At 40.5% G+C, this 23,165-nt stretch overlaps 1 protein-coding gene and 1 non-coding gene across 4 annotated transcripts in view; both read left to right on the top strand.

Annotated features, from left to right (window-relative positions):
- The window catches only part of MTR (5-methyltetrahydrofolate-homocysteine methyltransferase), a 131,795-nt gene that overhangs the window by 74,532 nt on the left and 34,098 nt on the right, over nt 1–23,165 (top strand). For all 3 annotated transcript variants that reach the window (XM_027531013.1, XM_027531014.1, XM_027531016.1), the window contains 4 exons: nt 13,129–13,218; nt 14,243–14,395; nt 17,429–17,536; nt 18,586–18,686. In XM_027531013.1, the coding sequence (XP_027386814.1) occupies nt 13,129–13,218; nt 14,243–14,395; nt 17,429–17,536; nt 18,586–18,686 (452 nt within the window). The remainder of the gene's footprint in view (nt 1–13,128; nt 13,219–14,242; nt 14,396–17,428; nt 17,537–18,585; nt 18,687–23,165) is intronic.
- Nucleotides 7,074–7,146, top strand: TRNAE-UUC. The gene has a single exon. It is a non-coding gene; the product is annotated as a tRNA-Glu (tRNA).

Genomic DNA, 23,165 nt, shown 5'->3' on the forward strand with positions numbered 1-23,165 from the left:
TGAGGTCTGCACACTTTTGATCTATAGACGTAAGAATAATTATAGTTAATCCAAAATCAGTTTCTTGTTTCCATTTATTATGTATTGGGCAGTCCTAGGTATATTATACTGTTCATGGGGTTCTCAAGGCAAGAATACTGAAGTGGTTTGCCATTCCCTTCTCCAGTGGACCACATTCTGTCAGACCAAGGCAATGCCAAAGAATGCTCAGACTACCGCACAATTGCACTCATCTCACACGCTAGCAAAGTAATGCTCAAAATTCTCCAAGCCAGGTTTCAGCAGTACGTGAACTGTGAACTTCCGGATGTTCAAGCTGGTTTAAGAAAAGGCAGAGGAACCAGAGATCAAATTGCCAACATCCGCTGGATCATGGAAAAAGCAAGAGAGTTCCAGAAAAACATCTATTTCTGCTTTATTGACTATGCCAAAGCCTTTGACTGTGTGGATCACAATAAACTGGAAAATTCTGAAAGAGATGGGAATACCAGAACACCTGACCTGCCTCTTGAGAAACCTATATGCAGGTCAGGAAGCAACAGTTAGAACTGGACATGAAACAACAGACTGGTTCCAAATAGGAAATGGAGTATGTCAAGGCTGTATATTGTTAACCTGCTTATTTAACTTTTATGCAGAGTACATCATGAGAAATGCTGGACTGGAAGAAGCACAAGCTGGAATCAAGATTGCCGCGAGAAATATCAGTAACTTTAGATATGCAGATGACACCACCCTTATGGCAGAAAGTGAAGAGGAACTCAAAAGCCTCTTGATGAAAGTGAAAGAGGAGAGTGAAAAAGTTGGCTTAAAGCTCAACATTCAGAAAACAAAGATCATGGCATCTTGTCCCATCACTTCATGGGAAATAGATGGGGAAGCAGTGGAAACAGTGTCAGAGGCCTTTGGCGGCCTGCTAGCCAACGGTTAGCGCTGATGAGGATTGACTGAGAGCGTCGGCTTGATAATGGATTCTGAATTAATGCATAGTATAGTCGGAAGCTATCTTAAACCTCCAGAAAGAGTGTGTGTTCCATCCATCACTCAGAGTGATGAAAAATTTAAAAAAAAAACAAAAAAAAACAAAAAAAAACAAAAAAACAGTGTCAGACTATTTTTTGAGGCTCCAAAATCACTGCAGATGGTGACTGCAGCCATGAAATTAAAAGACGCTTACTCCTTGGAAGGAAAGTTATGACCAACCTAGATAGCATATTCAAAAGCAGAGATATTACTTTGCCAACAAAGGTCTGTCTAGTCAAGGCTATGGTTTTTCCAGTGGTCATGTATGGATGTGAGAGTTGGGCTATGAAGAAAGCTGAGCACCAAAGAATTGATGCTTTTGAACTGTGGTGTTGGAGAAGACTCTTGAGAGTCCCTTGGACTGCAAGGAGATCCAACCAGTCCATCCTAAAGGGTGTTCGTTGGAAGGACTGATGCTGAGGCTTAAACTCCAGTACTTTGGCCACCTCATGCGAAGAGTTGACTCATTGGAAAAGACTCTAATGCTGGGAAGGATTGGGGGCAGGAGGAGAAGGGCACGACAGAGGATGAGATGGCTGGATGGCATCACCGACTCGACAAACATGAGTTTGAGTGAACTCTGGGAGTTGGTAATGGACAAGGAGGCCTGGCCTGCTGCAGTTCATGGGGTCGCAAAGAGTCGGACATGACTGAGCGACTGAACTGAACTAAGGTATATTAATTATCTATCATGGGTGTTGCTTTCTAGAATTGAGTTTAAGGAAAGATGAAATCTTTTTTCAAGAAAACTTACTTTATAATTTATTTCAGAAAGCAATGGCAAAGGAAGAAATTTTTCTCACAGAGCATACCAGGAGAATGGAGGAATGCCTTTGTGTATGTTACCACCCGGTTTAATGTTCTCTAGGTTAAAATATGAATTTAACTTTGGCAGAACTTCTGACTTTTCCTCTTCCTTTGAAGAGTACTAAAGTGTTCTGGAAAAGGGATAGGATAGCTTAGGGTTAATTGTGTCCTTGATTTGTCCTTGTCACAGATGGCAAGATTTTGATTTCTGAAACTGCCTATGTTAGCCTTAGGTTCACTCAACAAAGATGAGTTCAGACTCAGTGCCAGTGAGCACATGACCCTCCTCTCAATTCCTTAGGACATTTATAATTTCTTAGATGGACGCAGGACAGAATGTCCTGGATCTTGACTGTTGCAAATATAAACAAGCTTTTCTTCTCAGTTCATTACATAAGAAACAGTGGCTAGATTTCCTTCCCTATTTCCATGATTATGTCTACTCAGACAAAGTGCTGAGCCATTTCTTTGGACACCAGGATACAAGTATGAAACAATATCCAGCTTTTTTTCTTAGCCTGCTTTCCACTTGGCAGGAGATTGTTCATTAATTGCCAACTAAGACAGGGTTCTACTGAAGACCAGAGGGGCATCATAGCTTCTACTCAAGCATTCTTAGTTAACCCATAATGTGATGCGGTTTCTTATCTTCTCCACTGTCCAGATGAGACAGCTCTCACTTAGGAAAGATAGGGCTCCTTATTTGTGAGGCTGTTCTCATTTAAGATTTTGTTGGTTTTGTATTTTATAGCAGTCATTCTTTTCGGTCTACATTCACTTCCAGTACTTGTTTACAAGTTTTTATTTCTTTATATCTTGCTAAACTGCCAAGAGGTTTTGCTCCTAAGGGACAGCTGAAGAGTAAGAGGGGAAATCTTAATAGCAATTTCAAGGCTTCATCAATCCATCATAAAAAAATTGCCTCCCTGTTTATGTAACCACAGGACTTATTACAAGCCACTGACCCCGTCTGTCGAGTAGGTTAACTGTCTGCATTCAAGGTGACTTCTGTTGCTGTTAAGGAATTAATAACAAAGCAAGTATGCTTTCATCACTACCAGGAGTCACCAGCTCTTTAACCATTCCTCAGGGTATACTGATTGCAAACAGCATGAAAAGCAGGAATATTATGAGGCAGATAAGGGTTGAATTTTTTTCTTTATGAGAGAATGATTATCTCTTTTCATTGTCAAATAATAAGGTCTACACTCAAGTTTCATCTGATAGATCATTCAATGTTATTGTTGAAAAGGGTAGGAAGGGTCTCATCTCTGACCTTACTAATCTAATGGGCTTTATTGAAAAATGATATCCTCGGTATGGGGCAGGCTGACCTGTGCTGACTAAATTATCTTGGGTAAGAAGAAGTTCCAGGTAACACGAGACCATTATCTCACGTGGAGTTTGTTCGTTGGGCAGTACTGTTTGGGTGTTAACAGGGACAATCTCTGGGTGTGATGGCTCTTGCATGGCCTTGGATTGTGAGAATACACGTGTCCCCAACTTATGATGATATGCAGGCAGTAAGCATTCAGGAGAAACTGTACTTTGAATTTTGACCTTTCCCTGGGTAGGCGACATGCAGTACCATCCTCTCTCGTGATGCTGGACAAAGGCAGCGGATCACAGCTTCTATTCAGCCTGCCATCTCGAGGGAAAACAACCACTGACAACCACTCTGGACCCACACTGCCATTCTGTTTTTCACTCTTGGGACAGTTTTCAATAAATTACATGATATATTCAACATTTTATTATTTAAAAAAAAAAGCTTAGTGTTAGATGCTTTTGCTGAAACAATAGGCTAATGTCAGTGTTCTGAGCACGTGCAAGGTAAAGTGAAAGTGAAGTCGCTCAGTCATGTCCGACTCTGCGACCCTGTGGACTGTAGCCCACCAGGCTCCTCCGTCCATGGCATTCTTCAGGCAAGAATATTGGAGTGGGTTGCCATTTCCTTCTCCAGGGAACCTTCCCGACCCAGGGATCGAACCCAGGTCTCCCGCATTGCAGGCAGATGCTTTAACCTCTAAGCCACAAGGGAAGCCCACCTACATGCAAGGTGGGTGAGGGGCTAAGCTGTGATGTTTGGAGGGTTATGTGAGTAAGTGCATTTTCAGCTTAGAATCTTCAGCAGATGATAGGTTTATCAGATGTAAGTATTCTTGATGCTTTTCTAGAAAAAAGGTCTCTGTTCCTTATCTGGCCTTGATTTTCTCGTTGCCAGTGGGTGCTCACACTCCCCTTTGGTTTTTGCTTGAGCAGTTTCCTCCCTAGGTGCTGGTCCAGTTTGATATCAGAAATAAAATACATGTCCTCATGAGGCACCTTACTAATGGGGAGCTACTCTTGGGCAGTAGAAGCAGATGAAGGAGTAGCCAATTGAGCAGTTGAGCAGCCACCATGCTTGGAAGCTTTCTCCATGTGTCTGGTGTCTGGGCCGCTCAGTGTGTGAGGGCGTGACAACTTAAGTTTGGATCATGGAGAGTGTCCTACTGAATAACTAGTTGGAAAGCAGATGGACCCAGTGTGCCGGGTCATGCTTCTGAAATCGCTGCTCTGAAATGGTACCATTTAGAATATTGATTTTCTGAAGCATGTTTATCATATATCAGGTGTGATAATGAAACTCTGTACATGGTGAGAAATCCTCACGGGCCACACTTTGCATTCTCGCTTCCTACTGTTCACAATCACACAGCATTGCCCCCTCCCTGCCCCTTCCATGTGGCACACTGCTGTTTTTCTGTGAACACACTTGGCCTTTTTTCCAAGAGTATTTGGAACACTCTGCCATTTTTACTTATCAGACTCCATCCCACAGGCAGGAATTGCCTGATTGTGTGGTTGACAGGACAAGTGATGTTTACATATATCAAGTGATGAGAATGTGAGCTTTAGAAGGACTCTTTTCTTTGCGGGGGGTTGGGGAAGGTGTCACACTGGTCTAGTTTTGTATTTTCTCTTAAAAAAATGTCAGAGTATATAATCTATGAATTTTATCATTTTTAGATCTAAAAATTGAGATATGATCAACATATATTAGTGTTAGATGTATAGCATAATGATTTGATATCAGTATATATTATGGAATGCTCATCACAGTAAGTCTGGTTAACATCCATCACCACATTTGTTTCTGTTTTTAGATTCCAAGTGTAAGTGAGATCATATGGTATTTGCATTTCTGTTTGACTTATTTCACTTAGCATATTGCCCTTAAGTTCCACCCATGCTGTTTCAAATGGCAGGATTTCCTCTTTTTATGGCAGAATAATATTCCATTATATACATAGTATATCACACTTTTTTTATCCATTCATTCACTGATGAACACATAGATTGTTTCTGTGTCTTTTTCTATTATAAATAATGCTGAAAAAAATACATTTTTAAAAATTTATTAATTTTTTTTTTTTACTTTACAATATTGTATTGGTTTTGCCATACATCAACATGCATCTGCCATGGGTATACACATGTTCCCCATCCTGAACCTCCCTCCCATCTCCCTCCCCATACCATGTCTCTGGGTCATCCCAGTGCACCAGCCCCAAGCTTCCTGTATCCTGCATCGAACCTAGACTGGCGATTCGTTTCTTATATGATATTATACATGTTTTAATGCCATTCTCCCAAATCATCCCCACCCCCCACAAAGTCCAAAAGACTGTCTATACATCTGTGTCTCTTTTGCTGTCTCGCATACAGGGTTGTCATTACCATCTTTCTAAATTCCATATATTTGCGTTAGTATACTGTATTGGTGATTTTCTTTCTGGCTTACTTCACTCTGTATGATAGGCTCCAGTTTCATCCACCTCATTAGAACGGATTCAAATGTATTCTTTTTAATGGCTGAGTAATACTCCACTGTGTATATGTACCACAGCTTTCTTATCCATTCATCTGCTGATGGACATCTAGGTTGCTTCCATGTCCTGGCTATTATAAACAGTTCTGCGATGAACATTGGGGTACATGTGTCTCTTTCCCTTCTGGTTTCCTCAGTGTGTATGCCCAGCAGTGGGATTGCTGGATCGTATGGCAGTTCTATTTCCAGTTTTTTAAGGAATCTCCACACTGTTCTCCATAGTGGCTCTACTAGTTTGCATTCCCACCAACAGTGTAAGAGGGTTCCCTTTTCTCCACACCCTCTCCAGCATTTATTGCTTGTAGACTTTTGGATCGCAGCCATTCTAACTGGCATGAAATGGTACCTCATAGTGGTTTTGATTTGCATTTCTCTGATAATAAGTGATGTTGAGCATCTTTTCATGTGTTTGTTAGCCATCTGTATGTCTTCTTTGGAGAAATGTCTGTTTAGTTCTTTGGTCCATTTTTTGATTGGGTTGTTTATTTTGATTGGAGTTGCTTGTATATTTTTGAGATTAGTTGTTTGTCAGTTGCTTCATTTGCTATTATTTTCTCCCATTCTGAAGGCTGTCTTCACCTTGCTTATAGTTTCTTTTGTTGTGCAGAAGCTTTTAATTTTAATTAGGTCCCATTTGTTTATTTTTGCTTTTATTTCCAATATTCTGGGAGGTGGGTCATAGAGGATCCTGCTGTGATATATGTCGGAGAGTGTTTTGCCTATGTTCTCCTCTAGGAGTTTTATAGTTTCTGGTCTTATGTTTAGATCTTTAATCCATTTTGAGTTTATTTTTGTGTATGGTGTTAGAAAGTGTTCTAGTTTCATTCTTTTACAAGTTGTTGACCAGTTTTCCCAGCACCACTTGTTAAAGAGATTGTCTTTTCTCCACTGTATATTCTTGCCTCCTTTGTCGAAGATAAGGTGTCTGTAGGTGCATGGATTTATCTCTGGGCTTTCCATTTTGTTCCATTGATCTATATTTCTGTCTTTGTGCCAGTACCATACTGTCTTGATAACTGTGGCTTTGTAGTAGAGCCTGAAGTCAGGCAGGTTGATTCCTCCAGTTCCATTCTTCTTTCTCAAGATTGCTCTACATTTTTTAATTGCCATCTTCTTTAAGGTTTTTTTGTCATATGAGAGCAGCATTAGTCTCTTTGCATATGAGAGTGCCCTGTGTGATCAGTTACCACCCCAGCCCTCAATCCTGGAGTTCCTCCCAGTCCTCCTCCTTCCATGCTGTCCATTAATACTTTTATGTTTGTCCTTTCCTTCTCTTCCTGTTCCTACCACTGTAGTGCAGGCTTTCATCATGAACTACTAAAACATTCTCCCCTTTCTAGGGTTCTCTTAAAAATACTACTTTGGTGGGAATTCCCTGGTGGTCCAGTGGTTAGGACTTGGCACTTTCAGTGCAAAGGGCCCAGGTTCAATCCCTGGTTGGGGAACTAAGATCCCACAAGCCGTGTGTCTCACTTCCCCGGCGAGAAAATACTACTTGGAATGTTACTCTGAAGCTTCAGAATTCTTGTCATTCCCCCACCTGCACCCTTGCCACAGTTGCCTGGAAGGTTAAATCCAAACTCCATAGCGTGGGTTCCTAGCACTCTTTGGCTTGGCCTCTACTATCCTGCACAAACGTTGCTCTGGGAAATCGGTTCTCATTCAGCTTTAAATCATTCAGCTAATATTTACCCATGTTTTGTTTTCTGCTTTGTCCTTTCTGAACTTAGAGGATCTAACTGATAAGAGAGGCATGCCCCTATAGAGCCTGCAGTGCAGTGAGATGTGCACAAGTATGTAGGGGCAGTTGTCATCCAGTGTGGTGGGGAGATGCTGTGATAAGGCATGTACAGGATGCTGTAGGCTGCTTGGGAGGGCCACTGAACCCAAAGGTAGAGGTGGTCAGGAAAAGCCTCCCAGAGTGATGGGTTAGGGGGGACCTGAGAGCTCAACAGGAGTTAGCCAGGCTAAAGTTTGGGGTTGGGGTACAGTACTGGTATTCTCTGCCAGAGGAGGAGTGTCTGCATCTAGCTGTGGCCTGGTATTCTGGTAGGTGCTAAAGAAAATACTGTCAGATGAGTGGATGTAAAGGGCCAAGGATGAGAGAGATGATGGAGAACATAAGGAATTGAGATGTTCAGGATAGGCTGAGTTCTTCAGGAATGGCAGAAAATGAAGCTAGGAGACAATTGGTTCAGACATTGTCCAGCATGAAAAGGAATCAATACAACATTTGCAGAGCAATATGGAGAAGGCAGTGGCAACCCACTCCAGTACTCTTGCCTGGAAAATCCCATGGGCAGAGGAGCCTGGTAGGCTGCAGTCCATGGGGTCGCTAAGAGCTGGACACGACTGAGCAACTTCACTTTCACTTTTCACTTTCATGTATTGGACAAGGAAATGGCAACCCACTCCAGTGTTCTTGCCTGAGAATCCCAGGGATGGGGGAGCCTGGTGGTCTGCCGTCTCTGGGGTCGCACAGAGTCAGACACGACTGAAGCGACTTGGCAGCAGCAGGGAGCATACAGTGAATCTTCCCATGGGGGCAGTTTGATCAGGTTTGTGTTTTGGAAAGGCCCCTCTGGCTACAGTGTGGAAGACGCATTGGGGCCAGGGTGATCCTGGGCTGTGGAGACCAGTTAGATGCTTGAACTATGAAAGTGGAAGCAGAGGAGAACAAAATATTGAGGCGGTGTAATTTTTAGGGCTAGGTAACTAATTGAATGCGAAGACTGGATGGAGAGTCAAGAGTGATACTTAGATTTCAGATTTGGGCAGCGAGTGACATCACTTGAGATGGAAGAAACAGATAAGCAATTCACCTTCCATCCCAGGATCATCACGATTTTGTCCCTTTGCTGAATCTGTCAGCTTCTTCAAAGTCTCTCTTCACCACTCCAGTTTGTGATGATCACTCTGTCCTCAAAATTCCTAGCCTTGTCTGTGTCATCTTCTCATTCAGCACTTGGCACAGGCTTTCTCTTGTAGCTTACCTTTCTCTGTGTATTTCCATCTACCTTGCTGCTGCTGCTGCTAAGACGCTTCAGTCATGTCCGACTTTGTGCGACCCCATAGACGGCAGCCCACCAGGCTCCCCAGTCCCTGGGATTCTCCAGGCAAGAACACTGGAGCGGGTTGCCATTTCCTTCTCCAATGCATAAAAGTGAAAGGTGAAAGTGAAGTCGCTCAGTCGTGCCCGACTCTTACTGACCCCATGGACTGCAGCCTTCCAGGCTCCTCCATCCATGAGATTTTCCAGACAAGAGTACTGGAGTGGGGTGCCGTTGCCTTCTCTGTCATCTTCTCATTCAGCCCTTGGCACAGGCTTTCTCTTGTAGCTTACCTTTCTCTGTGTATTTCCATCTACCTTATGATACGGCAAAGTCCTTGAGAGCACGGTCTATGTCTTGTACCTCACAGTGTGCCCACCTCTAAGACAATTTCTTAGAGATGCTTTGTTACAGATGCTTCACATATCTGGGTAGTGATGGTGCTATGTGAGAACTTTAAAAGCTCATCAGATATCAGCTTTAGCTTTCCTTACTGTCCGGGAAATCTTTAGTCCCAAGATGCTATCTTTTAGGAAAGAAGAAAAGGAAAAAAAAAAAATGGAGTCTCACTCAGTCTCTCTACTGAACATTCAAATCCTAGTGAGGATCATTTTATAATTATAGAAATATTGAATCACTATACTGTGTACCAGGAACTAAAATTATAGGTCGATTATGCTTTAAAAAAAAAAAACCCAAAACTCATAGGAAAAGAGATCAGATTTGAAGTTACCAGAGGCAGGGGCTAACAGGAGGGAAAATTGGATGAAGGGAATTCCTCTTAAGATGCATAATTACTAGGGGTTTAATGTACAATGTGATAAATATCATTGACACTGGTGTATAATATATATGACAGATGTTAGAAAACTCAGGAGTTCTCATCACAAGAAAAAAAATGTTTTTTCTATTTTATTCTCTGCCTATATGAGATGATGGATATCAGTTCAGGCACTCAGTTGTGTCCAACTCTTTGTGACCCCATGACTGCAGCACACCAGGCCTCCCTGTCCATCACCAACTCCCAGAGTTTACTCACACTCTTGTCCATCGAGTTAGTGATGCCATCCAACAATCTCATCCTCTCTTGTCCCCTTCTCCTCCCACCTTCAATCTTTCCCAGTATCAGGATCTTTTCAAATGGGTCAGTTCTTCACATCAGGTGGCCAAAGTGTTGGAGTTTCAACTTCAGCATTAGTCCTTCCAATGAATATTTAGGGCTGATATCCTTTAGGATGGACTGGTTGGATCTCCTTGCAGTCCAAGGGACTCTCAAGAGTCTTCTCCAACACCACAGTTCAAAAACATCATTTCTTCTGTGCTCAGCTTTCTTTATAGTCCAACTCTCACAGCCATACATGACTACTGGAAGAACCATAGCTTTGACTAAATGGACCTTTGTTTGCAAAGTAATGTCTCTGCTTTTTAATATGCTGTCTAGGTTGTTCATAACTTTTCTTCCAAGGAGCAAGTGTCTTTTAATTTCATGGCTGCAGTCACCATCTGCAGTGATTTTGGAGCCCAAAAAAATAAAGTCTGTTACTGTTTCCACTGTTTAACCATCTATTTGCCATGAAGTGATGGGACAAGATGCCATAATCTTAGTTTTCTGAATATTGAGCTTTAAGCCAACTTTTTCACTCTCCTCTTTCACTTTCATCAAGACGCTCTTTAGTTTTTCTTCGCTTTCTGCCATAAGGGTGGTGACATCTGCATATCTGAGGTTATTGATAATTCTCCCAGCAGTCCTGATTCCAGCTTATGCTTCATCCAGTCCAGCGTTTCTCATGATGTATTCTGCATATAAGTTAAATAAGCAGGGTGACAATATACAGCCTTGACATACTCCTTTCCTGATTTGGAACCAGTCTATTGTTCCATGTTCAGTTCTAACTGTTGCTTCTTGACCTGCATACAGGTTTCTCAGGAGGCAGGTAAGGCGGTTTGGTATTCCCATCTCTTTAAGAATTTTCCACAGTTTGTTGTGATCCACATGGTCAAAGGCTTTGGCATAGTCAACAAAGCAGAAGTAGATGTTTTTCTGGAACTCTCTTGCTTTTTTGATGATCCAACGGATGTTGGCAATTTGATCTCTGGCTCCTCTGCCTTTTTTAAATCCAGCGTGAACATCTGGAAGTTCACAGTTCACATACTGTTTAAGCCTGGTTTGGAGAATTTGGAGCATTACTTTGCTGAGTGCAGTTGTGAGGTAGTTTGAGTATTCTTTGGCATTGCCTTTCTTTGGGATTGGAATGAAAGCTGACCTTTTCCAGTGCCGTGGCTACTGCTGAGTTTTCCAAATTTGCTGGTGTATTGAGTGCAGCACTTTCACAGCATCATCTTTCAGGATTTGAAATAGCTCAACTATTCCATCACCTCCACTAGCTTTGTTTGTAGCGATGCTCCCTAAGGTCCACTTGACTTCACATTCCAGGATGTCTGGCTTTAGGTGAGTGATCACACCATCGTGATTATCTGGGTCGTGAAGATCTTTTTTGTACAGTTCTTCTGTGTATTCTTGCCACCTCTTTTTAATATCTTCTGCTTCTGTTAGGTCCATACCATTTCTGTCCTTTATTGAGCCCATCTTTGCATGAAATGTTCCCTTGGTATCTCTAATTTTCTTGAAGAGATCTCTAGTCTTTCCCATTCTTTTGGTTTCCTCTGTTTCTTTGCACTGATCACTGAGGAAGGCTTTTTTTTTTTTTTTATCTCTTCTTGCTATTCTTTGGAACTCTGCATCCAAATGGGTATATCTTTCCTTTTGTCCTTTGCCTTTTGCATCTCTTCTTTTCTCAGCTATTTGTAAGGCCTGCTCAGACAACCATTTTGCCTTTTTGTATTTCTTTTTCTTGGGGATGGTGTTGATCACTGCTTCCTGAACAATGTCATGAACCTCCATCCATAGTTCTTCAGGCACTCTATCAGATCTAATCCCTTGAATCTATTTGTCACTTCCACTATATAATCGTAAGGGATTTGATTTAGGTCAGACCTGAATTATCTACTGGTTTTCCCTACTTTCTTCAATTTAAGTCTGAATTTGGCAACAAAGAGTTGATGACCAGAGCTACAGTCAACTCTCAGTCTTGTTTTTGCTGACTGTATAGAGCTTCTCCGTCTTTGGCTGCAAAGAATATAATCAATCTGATTTCGGTATTGACCATCTGGTGATGTCCTTGTGTAGAGTCTTCTCTTGTGTTGTTGGAAGAGGGTGTTTGCTATGACCAGTGCGTTCTTTTGGCAAAAGTCTGTTAGCCTTTGCCTGCTTCATTTTGTACTCCAAGGCCAAATTTGCCTTTTAGTCCAGGTATCTCTTGACTTCCTACTTTTGCCTTCCAGTCCCCTATAATGAAGAGGACATCTTTTGGGGATGTTAATTCTAGAAGGTCTTGTAGGTCTTCATAGAACTGTTCAACTTCGGCTTCTTCAGCATTACAGTCGAGGCATAGACTTGGATTACCGTGATGTTGAATGGTTTGCCTTGGAAACGAACAGAGATCATTCTGTCATTTTTGAGATTGCACCCAAGTAGTACATTTCAGACTCTTGTTGACTCTGAGGGCTACTCCATTTCTTCTAAGGGATTCTTGCCCACAGTAGTAGATATAATGGTCATCTGAGTTAAATTCACCCATTCCAGTCCATTTTAGTTCACTGATTCCTAAAATGTTGATGTTCCTCTTGCCATCTCCTGTTTGACCACTTCCAATTTACCTTGATTCATGCACCTAACATTCCAGGTTCCTATGCAATATTGCTCTTTACAGCATCAGAACTTGGTTCTATCACCAGTCACATGCGTAATCTCTTCACTCTTTCTGGAGTAATTTCTCCACTGATCTCCAGTGGCATATGGGCACCTACCGACCTGGGGAGTTCATTTATCGGTGTCCTATCTCTTTGCTTTTTCATACTGATGGATATACATTAAACTTACTGTAGTAATCATTTCATTTGTACATAAATCAGCTCTTTATGCTGTACACCTGAAATTTGTATAGCACTGTATGTCAATTATACTTCAATAAAACTGGAAAGGAGAAAATTTTTAAATAAAAGTTCAAAACCTATAAGATTTCTCTCTTTTCGTCTCTCCTTGAAGTGAAGTGAAGTCGCTCAGTCATGTCTGACTCTGCAACCCCATGGACTGTAGCCTATCAGGCTCCTCCGTCCGTGGGATTTTCCAGGCAAGAGTACTGGAGTAGGTTGCTATTTCCCTCTCTCCTTACCTCAAGCATTTTCCAAAGATTTTATTCATGCCGGCACTGTACTAGGGCCTTGAAACATAAGGGAAGAATAAGACATAGTTTTTTTCTGCCAACTAGCTGAGAAAGTGACCTGTTGTACCATCTCTCTATTCACATTTCAATCCAGACTCAGGGCAAAGGAGGGAAGAAAGTCATCCAGACTGATGAGTGGAGGAATGGCCCTCTCGAAGAACGCCTTGAGTACGCTCTTGTGAAGGTGAGTGTGGGCCGGAGGCTGGGTGCTGGTCCTGGTGGCTGATGGCATGGCTGGAGGAGAGGTGCTGGCAGCAGCTGATGAAGGAGATTCCCTGGACTACTCCTGAGTGATTTGCCCTCCATCCCACCTCTATGTCTAGAACATTAGGCAGTATCTGGAGATATTTTAGGTTGTTCTGACTGGAGTGGGAGGTTTTTACTGGCATGTGACCAGGGATGCTGGTGAACATGCTATACTGCACAGTAGAGGCCTGCACCACAGAGAATTATTCAGTGCAACTGTCAGTAGTGCCCAAGGTGAGAAGTGCTGTTCTAGACCATCTGGCTGTCTCTTGATCAACAAATGAGTTCTGGCTCTTCTGCTGTAGTTAGACTTTTAGTCCAGATAGATAATCTCTTGGCTTCGGTTTCCTCATTTGTGAGTCTGGAAATTTCAGGGTTTTGTTTTGTTTGTTTGTTTGTTTGTTTTGGTCTCTAGAATTTAACTTTTAATTTCTTGGAACTTTTGAGATTCACCTACTTCAGGTTGTAGAACTAGTTTGGATCCTTGAACTGGGGGCACTGGAGGATTAGGGCTTGATCAGTGAAGGCTGGGTCCTCCCTGCACCCAGCCCTGTCAGTGGGAAAACAGTGATTTCACAGGAGATATTTGTTTACATGTAATCTGGTAAACCACTAGGATAAAAAGTGTATTTTATTATGAATTTGAATTTATTAGTACTCCTTCTGTCACTAATTTTTCACTTTATATCAATAAAATGCTTTCTGTCAATAAAGCCATCTAGGCACTTTACATTTTACACATTTAATCCTCAAAATAACCATGTGAGGTTGGTATTGTATGATTATTAAATGAGGAACCTGATGCTTAATAAGTTGTCTAAATTAGTGATAAGAGCCAGGATTTGAACACATGCAGTCTGATTCCAAAACCCACACTCTTAACTATTTATTTGTTGTTGGATGTTTGAACTTAAGCCAATATATCCTGTGAATTTTCCCTAATTTTTTGTTTTTTTCTGTAGGGCATTGAAAAATATATTATTGAAGATACTGAGGAAGCCAGGTTAAACCAGGAAAAATATCCCCGACCTCTGAATATAATTGAAGGGCCGCTGATGAATGGCATGAAAATTGTTGGTGATCTTTTTGGAGCTGGAAAAATGTTTCTACCTCAGGTTGGCAAATGGGGGAAAAAGTTTCACAATTGAAGGAAAGAGCCTTTATCTTTTAATAAATAGTAAATTTGAGTCTGTTTCTCTGGTTTAATTTTGATGAAAGCCCAGGGGCATTGAGGTGTGATTCTGTTCATTCTTTGTCTGAATTCACTTTTAGGCATAGTCTGAAAAGTCCATCTAGGGTGATGTGGATGTTAGAGGTCATCTGGACATTCCCAGCATTAGTCTTCATGTTCTGGGCTTCTGTACCATCTCTTACCCCAGCACAAGTCTCTCCCCCGACCCCTCAAATTAAAATAAAACCCAAGACTAGTGTAAAGTCAATCATGTTAAGATTTGATTTGACCAGCCAGTGTTCATCCTTAAGGATGAATATTTTGAAAAGATCATTACCATTTTAAATAATGACATGCATTAAATAATATGTTTCAAGTAAAACCAGTAGTCTTACTCTTATTTTGATTTACAGCAGCTACCGACCACATTGATTAACACTGGCACTTTTTGAGACTTCTGGGTTCAGGTCTGTGAGGCATACAAAAAACAAAAAATCCCTGTTCTTTTTTTTTTTTTCTTTAACTTTTTAAAATTGAAGTATAATTGATTTTTAAAATTTATTCTGTATTTAATTATTCATCGTCCATTCCCCATTTTCCTTCATAGCATTTATCTTTTCTTATAGATTTACTGTTTTATAATTCACATGCAATAAAATGTGCATGTTTAAAGGATGCAGTTTGATAAGCTTTAACATGTCTGTACCTGTGAAACCACCACCACACTCAGGGAACATTCAGTTGTCCTGCATTAGTCTCCCCAAGTCTGGGATAGTTTCACAGTCTTTTTTTTTCATGATGTCAACTTATTGTTTTAACTTCTTATGTTTGAGTAAACTTTAGACTTGCAAGTTGCAGATGCAGTTTAAGTGATCATGTATCCCCCTCAACTTCTTCCCCTAATGTTAACCTTTTCACTTGATCAGAGTGTAGTTATCAGAACCAGGAAATTAATACTGATATAATCATGTTAACTAATGACCTTATTCACATTTCACCAGTGTTTCTGCTATTCTTCTCTTCTCTTTGTGTTCCATAGTCCCACATTGCTTTTATCTTGAACAGTTCCCGAGTTATGACCTTGACTTTTGAAGAGTATTGTACAGTTTGGTAAATGATAGGCTCTCTCTCAGTTTGAATTTTCCTGATGTTTTCTCATTTTTGGCGAGAATAACGCAGAGTAATGCTGTGCCCTTCTCATATCAGGAAGCCTGGTGAGGTTAACGTTGATCATTTTGTTAAGAGTGTCTTCTATGTTTCTCCACTGTAAATTTTTTTGTAGGGAGAAACGTTGAGACTGTACAAATACCCTGTTTTCTCATCCTGCTTCTCATAAATTTTAGTATACATTCGTGAACTTTTATGAAAGTCCCTGTTCTTTTTTATCTATTTAACAAATTTGACATATTACATTTTGTAAATTTAAGGTGTACAGTGATACATATTTTAATATGATTGCCATTGAAATAATATTTATCACACTATGTAACTATAGTACATGATTGTCTATTCATTATACTGTGTGTTAGAGCCCTTTGGCTTATTTACTTGTTACAAGTTTGTACCCTTAAATATCATCAGTCTCACCCTCCCATCTCTATCCCATGGTAACCACAGTTTCACTCTGTTTTGTTTTTTCTTTCCAGTTTGACTTCTTTTAGGTTCTGCATATAAGTGAGATCATCCAGTACTTATCTTTCTCTTTCTGATTTATCTTGCTTAGTATAATGTCCTCAAGATCCATCTGCGTTTTTTTGCACATGGCCAAATATCCTCTCTTATCATGGCTGAATGATACTCCATTCTGTATATATACCACATCTTTTTTATCCATTCACCTGTTGATGGGCATTTGGGTTGTTCATGTCTTGGCTGTTATAAATAATGCTCTGATAAACCTATTGAAATCCTATTTTCATTTCCTGTAGGTTTATACTGAGAAGTGGAATTGCTTGATCATGTGGTAGACCTATTTTTAATTTTTCTAAGAACCTCCATATTGTTTTCCATTCCCACCATCAGTGCATAAGAGTTCCCTTTTCACCACAACCTCACCAGCACCTGTTGGTTTTTGTTTTCTTGATGGTGACCATTCTAACATATGAAAGTGAAAGTCACTCAGTTATGTCCTACTCTTTGTGACCCCATGGACTATACAGTCCATGGAATTCTCCAGGCCAGAATACTGGAGTGGGTAGCCTATCCCTTCTACAGCAGATCTTCCCAACCCAGGAATTGAACTGGGGTTTCCTGCATTGCAGGTGGATTCTTTACCAACTGAGCTATCAGGGAAGCCCTGAGCTATCATGTGTGAAGTGGTATCTTAGTGTGATTTGTATTTGTTATCTCCCTGACAATTTGTGATGTTGAGCATCTTATCATGTGCCTACTGGCCACTTTGATATCCTTTTTGGAAAAATACCTTTTTAGTTCTCCTGTCCATTTTTTAATCAGATTATTATTATTATTATTATAAAGTTGCATTAGTTCTTTATATATTTTGGATATTAATCCCTTATCCAATTTATGTTTACAAAATTTTTCTCTAATTCTGTAGACTGTAAGGCTCTTTTTCCTTTTGCATAAGCCTTAATTATAAGTGAATTGTGACACTGGGGATTGAGAAGAGAAGGCTGAGAAGGGGCTTTTGGAGAAGCTTGACACTTGGAGGATGTGCAGAACTTCAGGAAATGATAGAGGGCCTTCTAGGTGGAGAAAAAATAACATGCAGAAGTTCAGAGGACAGAAACTGCAACATTTGATTTCCAGCCTTGTTTTTCTTCTTCTGTACCTGACTGATTAATTTTCCTCATGATGAACTCATTCCTCACCCACCCACTGTCAAAAATGGACTCAAGGGTGGCTGACCTGAGGTCATAACATGCATGATAATTGATGCTAAAATTTCACAAGCAACCATGTGTAACCATCCAGGTGTTTTGGTAAAGATGCTTGACTCTGTGTATATTTTACCCAGGTTATAAAGTCAGCTCGGGTCATGAAGAAGGCCGTGGGTCACCTTATTCCCTTCATGGAAAAAGAGAGAGAAGAAACCAAAGTGCTTACTGGCAAAATAGAAGATGAGGCAAGTCATTTTGTTGGGGCCTGTGGACCTTGTGAGGAATTGGCTCTGGATACTCTTACTGGGCGGGAGGGTAGGGACCTAAGCCATTGGGCTTGACTGTGTCATTGACGATGAAGCAGAGAAGTGAAACAACTTTTTTAGCAAGTATCAGAATACCCTAGGATTTTCTATAGAACGTGGCTTTATGAAATTTTTAATAGAAACATTATTTTCTAAACAAAGCCATGATTTCAAGACAAAACCAGTTCGTTCATTCATCTACCAGCTATTTACAGAGCTCTTACACGTGGCAGGTAGTGTGCTCGACCCTGCCCTTGAGATACCGTTTGGTTTTGGAAAACGTCTTACCTGAATATTCTCTGTGTGCTGGTCATGTTCTTGGCACCACTGCTGGATTTAGTTCCCTTCTTGTTGGCTGTGCCACCACAGTAAATCGTTAAGCTTTTGACCTTGTTTAGCTCCCTGTGAAGCTCAGTCGGCTTTGGCCCCTAAGATTCTGAATTCTTAAATCTATCTGTGTTTGTGAATGGCTCTGACGGTAGTGTTCATAAAAATCCCACTTGCCTTGCATGTCTTTTTCTTTTCTTTCTTTTTCTTTTTTTGAGGGAGGAGATTGTGATGGAACAACGGTGTTGAAGAAGATAGCCTGAGCCCTCCTGCCCTGGCCTGCTGTGGTCCTTCCCATTCTAATGGGGCACATGCAGTTCACCAGAGCCTCCCTCTCCCTTTACTGCTAACATTTACTAAACATTTGTCAGATAGGCTTGGGGGTTACAAATATGATCTTCAGTGATGGGACTGTTTTGTATTTGAACTTAAACTGTTTTTGAGATGATGGAACACATGATCTGGGTTGAAGCCCCCTCAGTGAACCACCTGGGGGGTTGCTGCAGCTTACAGCCTTCTTTGCACAGAGCATGAGGCTTGGGTTCTGGGTCCATCTTTGAGGGTTGCCTTGGTTGTATTGAATTGCTTTCTGTGCCAACACCTGCCTGGCTCCAGAGAACTAGGTGACCTAGCAATGCTGAGCTGTTTGACTTCCTCTCCAGGACCCTTACCAAGGCACCATCGTGCTGGCTACTGTTAAAGGTGACGTACACGACATAGGCAAGAACATAGTTGGAGTGGTTCTTGGCTGCAATAATTTCAGGTAAATTAGGACCCACCTTTCTTACCTGAGCCCCTTTCTTATTTAAAGTAAAAGCATTAACAGGTGATACGTCTTGGGTGGGAAGGGCAGGGAAGAGCTGTGGATGTTAGAGGTTGTTTTTCTTCACATGTTTTTGAATTTTCTACATTGAACATACCTTTTCAAATGAAGTAATTTAACAATTATTTAATGGTGTACATTCAGTAAGGACAAAAAGAATAGAAAACAGTATTCAAGCAGGGTCAAACAACCCAGAGGCTTCTGGGGAATTGACTTCAGGCCAGAGGCTCAAACATTGGACCCCACCCCATGGCCATATTTCCTTTTTACTCTCAATAAGCTGCCAGATTTTAAAGCCAAGATCTTATTAAAACCTTGGCTAAATGGAGTTTTATAAGAAGGCTTTGACCGTTCTTTTTCCTTTGCTTAGAAGAGAACCATGCATGCCTCTTAGTATTGATGAAGCTAGTTTTTGAATGTTGTATACAAGTAAAATCCCTTTCTTATATCTCTCATTATAGTTGAATAATTATTTAGCGCCAATTTATTTCTGTGTGAGAGCTCATGACCCACAGTAAGAGTGTGTTTTGCTCGGATTTCAACGTATTCTTTGTAATGAAAAGCCTGATATAACTAATGTCTTCTCTGGTCCATATCCAGCCAACAGTCCTTTTGAGGCGTGAACTTCTTTCCATGTGCTGTTTTCTCTATAGAGAGGAGAAACAACTGCAGCTGCGGCTGGGCCCCCTTGGGGTCAGGGTTAGAGAGTTCCCACTGTCAGACAGCCATCACCCTCTAAGGCCCTCCCTGCTTTCAAACTGTTCATCCATGTCTGTGTTCAAGGCTAATTAAATGCGGCTAAGGAAGGTTGGAGATGAAGGAGCATTGGCAGAGTGGCACCTTCTTCTCTGACTGTCTTTACAGGCACTTCTGTTGGGCTGCTTGTTCACTATCAAAAGATGGAGCGTTCTCTCCTAGTCCTGGAAACAAGGAATATTTTTCTTGGAATACATTTATTATTTTTTTAAAGATAAATATTCCAGAGAGACAGTGGAGGTTGTTACAGTAAGATTTTTACATATAGAATAAGTATTTGGATGAGGAATAAATATTTGATAAGGTGTTGGCTTCCTAAAATCTCTTGACATTTCTGCTGTTGTCTCATCTTTTCAAATCCTATGCTGTTGATTTCTATTTGCATTCATCTCAATTAGTTCAAATTCATTTCAGCCAATAAATGTTTATAGATCATCTACTGTTTACCATGAATTGTATCAGAGACACCCAGATGATTTAGTTGACTTTTCTCCATTCAGGAACTTTACTGTTTGTCAGGCTAAAAAGCCAGGTACATATTCAATGGTGATAATAAGACAAAAACTACTGAAAAAAAGCAATTTGTAAGCAAGCTCCCTAAAGCAATTCTAAAGCAATTCTTGAGATATCATCGTCTGTGTTTATCCTTTTGTATTATGAAAAATGGGTAAGTAGCTGAGAGAATCATACCAGTAATGTTTCTTCCTCCAGTAAAGGCATTTTAAGAGGCCAGGGAGAACTGTGGCATTTCTCCAGGGTGCTACTGTAGCCCGATGTCATCAGTGAAAGCGACTTATTAAACCCGAAAGCTTTCCTCCAGCACACCCATCTCCTCTGGCTTGTACACTGAAGGATCGCTTATTTTTTGCTGGCTTCCCAGGTGACATAGTGGTAAAGAATCTGCCTGCCAATACAGGAGACACAAGAGACCTGGGTTCAATCCCTGGGTCAGGAAGATCCCCTGGTGTAGGAAATGGCAACCCACTCTAGTATTCTTGCTTACAAAATTCCATCAACAGAGGAGCCTGGTGGGCTACCGCCCGTGGGGTTGCAAAGAGTCAGACCTGACTGAGCACTCACATAATAATGGCAACTGGAGAAACATCTTCTGATGAAACTTTATTCTTTTTGTAAAAAATAAGTGAATGTGCAAACCTTTTTTCTTTGGGGGTCAAACACCCCTTTGAGTCTTGTGTCTCATAATACATGGACTCTCTACACTGATGGGTTTAATGTTATGATGTCAGGTAGTAGACAGATGCCCCTGAGATAGGCCTTGTGCAGTGAAATGTATACTTTGACTATGTATCCGTGCTGCAGGTTAATGCCTGGGTGAATCACCCAGCTAGTTGAGTGAGTCTAGCAAACCATCTAGTACCAGATGCTAATACAACTTTTTCATTCCCGGCTCTTTGTCACTGGTCAGTAAATCTCATGAAATGCTAAGAGTTCTTTGTGGGGAAAAAAGAAGTAAAAAGGATTCAAAGTGATAGTTCTGTCTAGACAGAAAAAGCACATTTTTTTATGGGGATGATGCGATAGAATTTGCAGATTTGAGAATTTGAATAGATCTGGGGATATGTCCACCTTAGGTATTAGAGTTTACTAATGCCTAACATTTATTTACCACTTCACAATTTATATAGTGCTGCTTTTATATAACTGTTTTTTCCTTTTTTTCCCCTTTGTATTCTTGTCCTGATTTCTGTCTTTCTTTTTCTTTTTTTCCTGTCCTTCATTCTTTTTTTCTTTTCGTGGTCTTGATCCTGCTTTGCCTGCCTCAATTATTGTACTTCTCATTTACACAGCTAGCAAGCGGCAGGCCATCCTCAGGGCTTCTGAGTCCAAAAGTCAGGATTCTGTACTGTGTCAGTTTAGCTTTCAATATTTATTCCAGTTTTAAGCAACTTTAACTGCAATGTCTAGTATTAATATTCCAGTTTAATTCCTCTTTAGAAATAATTTAGAATATTTAAATGTATTTTGATCAGATATTTGAATACATAAAGTTGAGTTTAGAATACTCTAATAATTATTATATAAAAAGACAAATTTAGACTTTTCTCATTTAACATAATGCACCCTGTTTAATTGGATAAGAAAAAATAGGATGTAATAACAAAATTTAAAATGAAATATACATCTAGTACTTTTAAAAATATGGATCTGGTGAAACTTATCTGAGATGTATTTTTGTGTTAATCAATGGTTCTTAATATAAATATCTAGTAAATAATATATGGGTAAATAATACATGGTTAAGAAGGGAACACTTTAAAACTGTATAATGCTAGAGTTTTCAGCTAAGTGAGGAAAAGGAGTGTATTTAAGTCAAGGGTACATTAATCTTTCCTAGCACCTCACAGGTTCTCTTGATAATTATTTGGATGCTTTCAACTGGTGTGTGTGTGTGCTTTTGGAGCTTAATTGAAATAGAATTGACATACAACATTGAGTAAGCTTAAGATGTAAAACATTGATTTGATTTGCAGTATGATCAGCACATAGTGTTAGCTAACCCATCACATAATTACCATTTCTTATTTGTGGTTAACACTCTCATAGCATGCAGTGTTGTTAACTCTGTTCAGAGTGCTGTGTATTAGATCCCTAGAACTTAGTCATCTTCCAGCTGGAAGTTTGTACCCTTGACCAACATCTCCCCGTTTTCCCCACCTTACAGCCCCTAGTAACACCTCTTCTACTCTGTTTCTGTGCATTCAGCTTTTTAGACTCCCCATATAAGCCTGTCATACAGTATTTTTCTTTCACTGTATATCTTATCTCAGCATAATGCCTTCAGGGTCCATCCATTGTTTCAGTGGAAAGACTTCTTTCTTTCTTATGGTTTCTTAATGGTTTCATTGTATGCATCTATCACATCTTTATCCTTTTATCTGTTGACACACAGCTTAACCACACGTTGGAAATCTTGGTTGGGACTGCAAACTGGTACAGTACTCCCATCTAGTGGTGATACATGTGAATTGCAGGATCAGAAGACACTGCCGCCTTTAACCTCACTTAACAGATGTGAGGCACCCTAAGAAAAATTAGTTTTATTTTACTTTTTAATTCTTTCTGGAGAGTAAAAGGGGCTTAATCTATTAAAAGATTTATTTTCAAAATTGTATATATTCTTAAATAGTTTTGGATGCCTTTGCTAAGGCATTTGGTGCAGCTTATATTTTGTCTGAATTAGAAGCCCAAATTAAATGCTCATGTTTACAGCTCTGTTATAACCACTTTAGAATGATGAATGTAAAAGTTTGAAATTTCCATAGCATTCATTTTTATTTTCTTTAATCTCTCATGTGGCAAAATGAAAGAATGTGTATAAGAAGAGACTTACAGACATGGGGTATAGCTCAGAGTGCAGAAGGGAAATCAAGAGAAAGCCAAGGGAGGTGTAGATGTATGCAGGGGAAGTAGGGAGTTGTAGTAAAGGGGAGAGAAAATGGGGAGGGGTTGGGAAGGGTGGCGGCAGGCAGGGATGGGATTGACCCAGGCTTTGGATCCTTTCCTTCAGCCAGAGTTCCCCAGGGCCAGCTGTTCATGATTCTAGACCTTCGTTGTGCTAGTCTCTACTGGATGGCCCTCTTCTTTCCTTCACCTGGCTAATACTTGCTCAAGATTCAGGCGATAGTACCCTCCTGGAATCCT

The sequence above is a fragment of the Bos indicus x Bos taurus genome, chromosome 28 (genome assembly GCF_003369695.1).
Source record: "Bos indicus x Bos taurus breed Angus x Brahman F1 hybrid chromosome 28, Bos_hybrid_MaternalHap_v2.0, whole genome shotgun sequence".
In the NCBI taxonomy this organism is placed as follows: domain Eukaryota; kingdom Metazoa; phylum Chordata; class Mammalia; order Artiodactyla; family Bovidae; genus Bos; species Bos indicus x Bos taurus.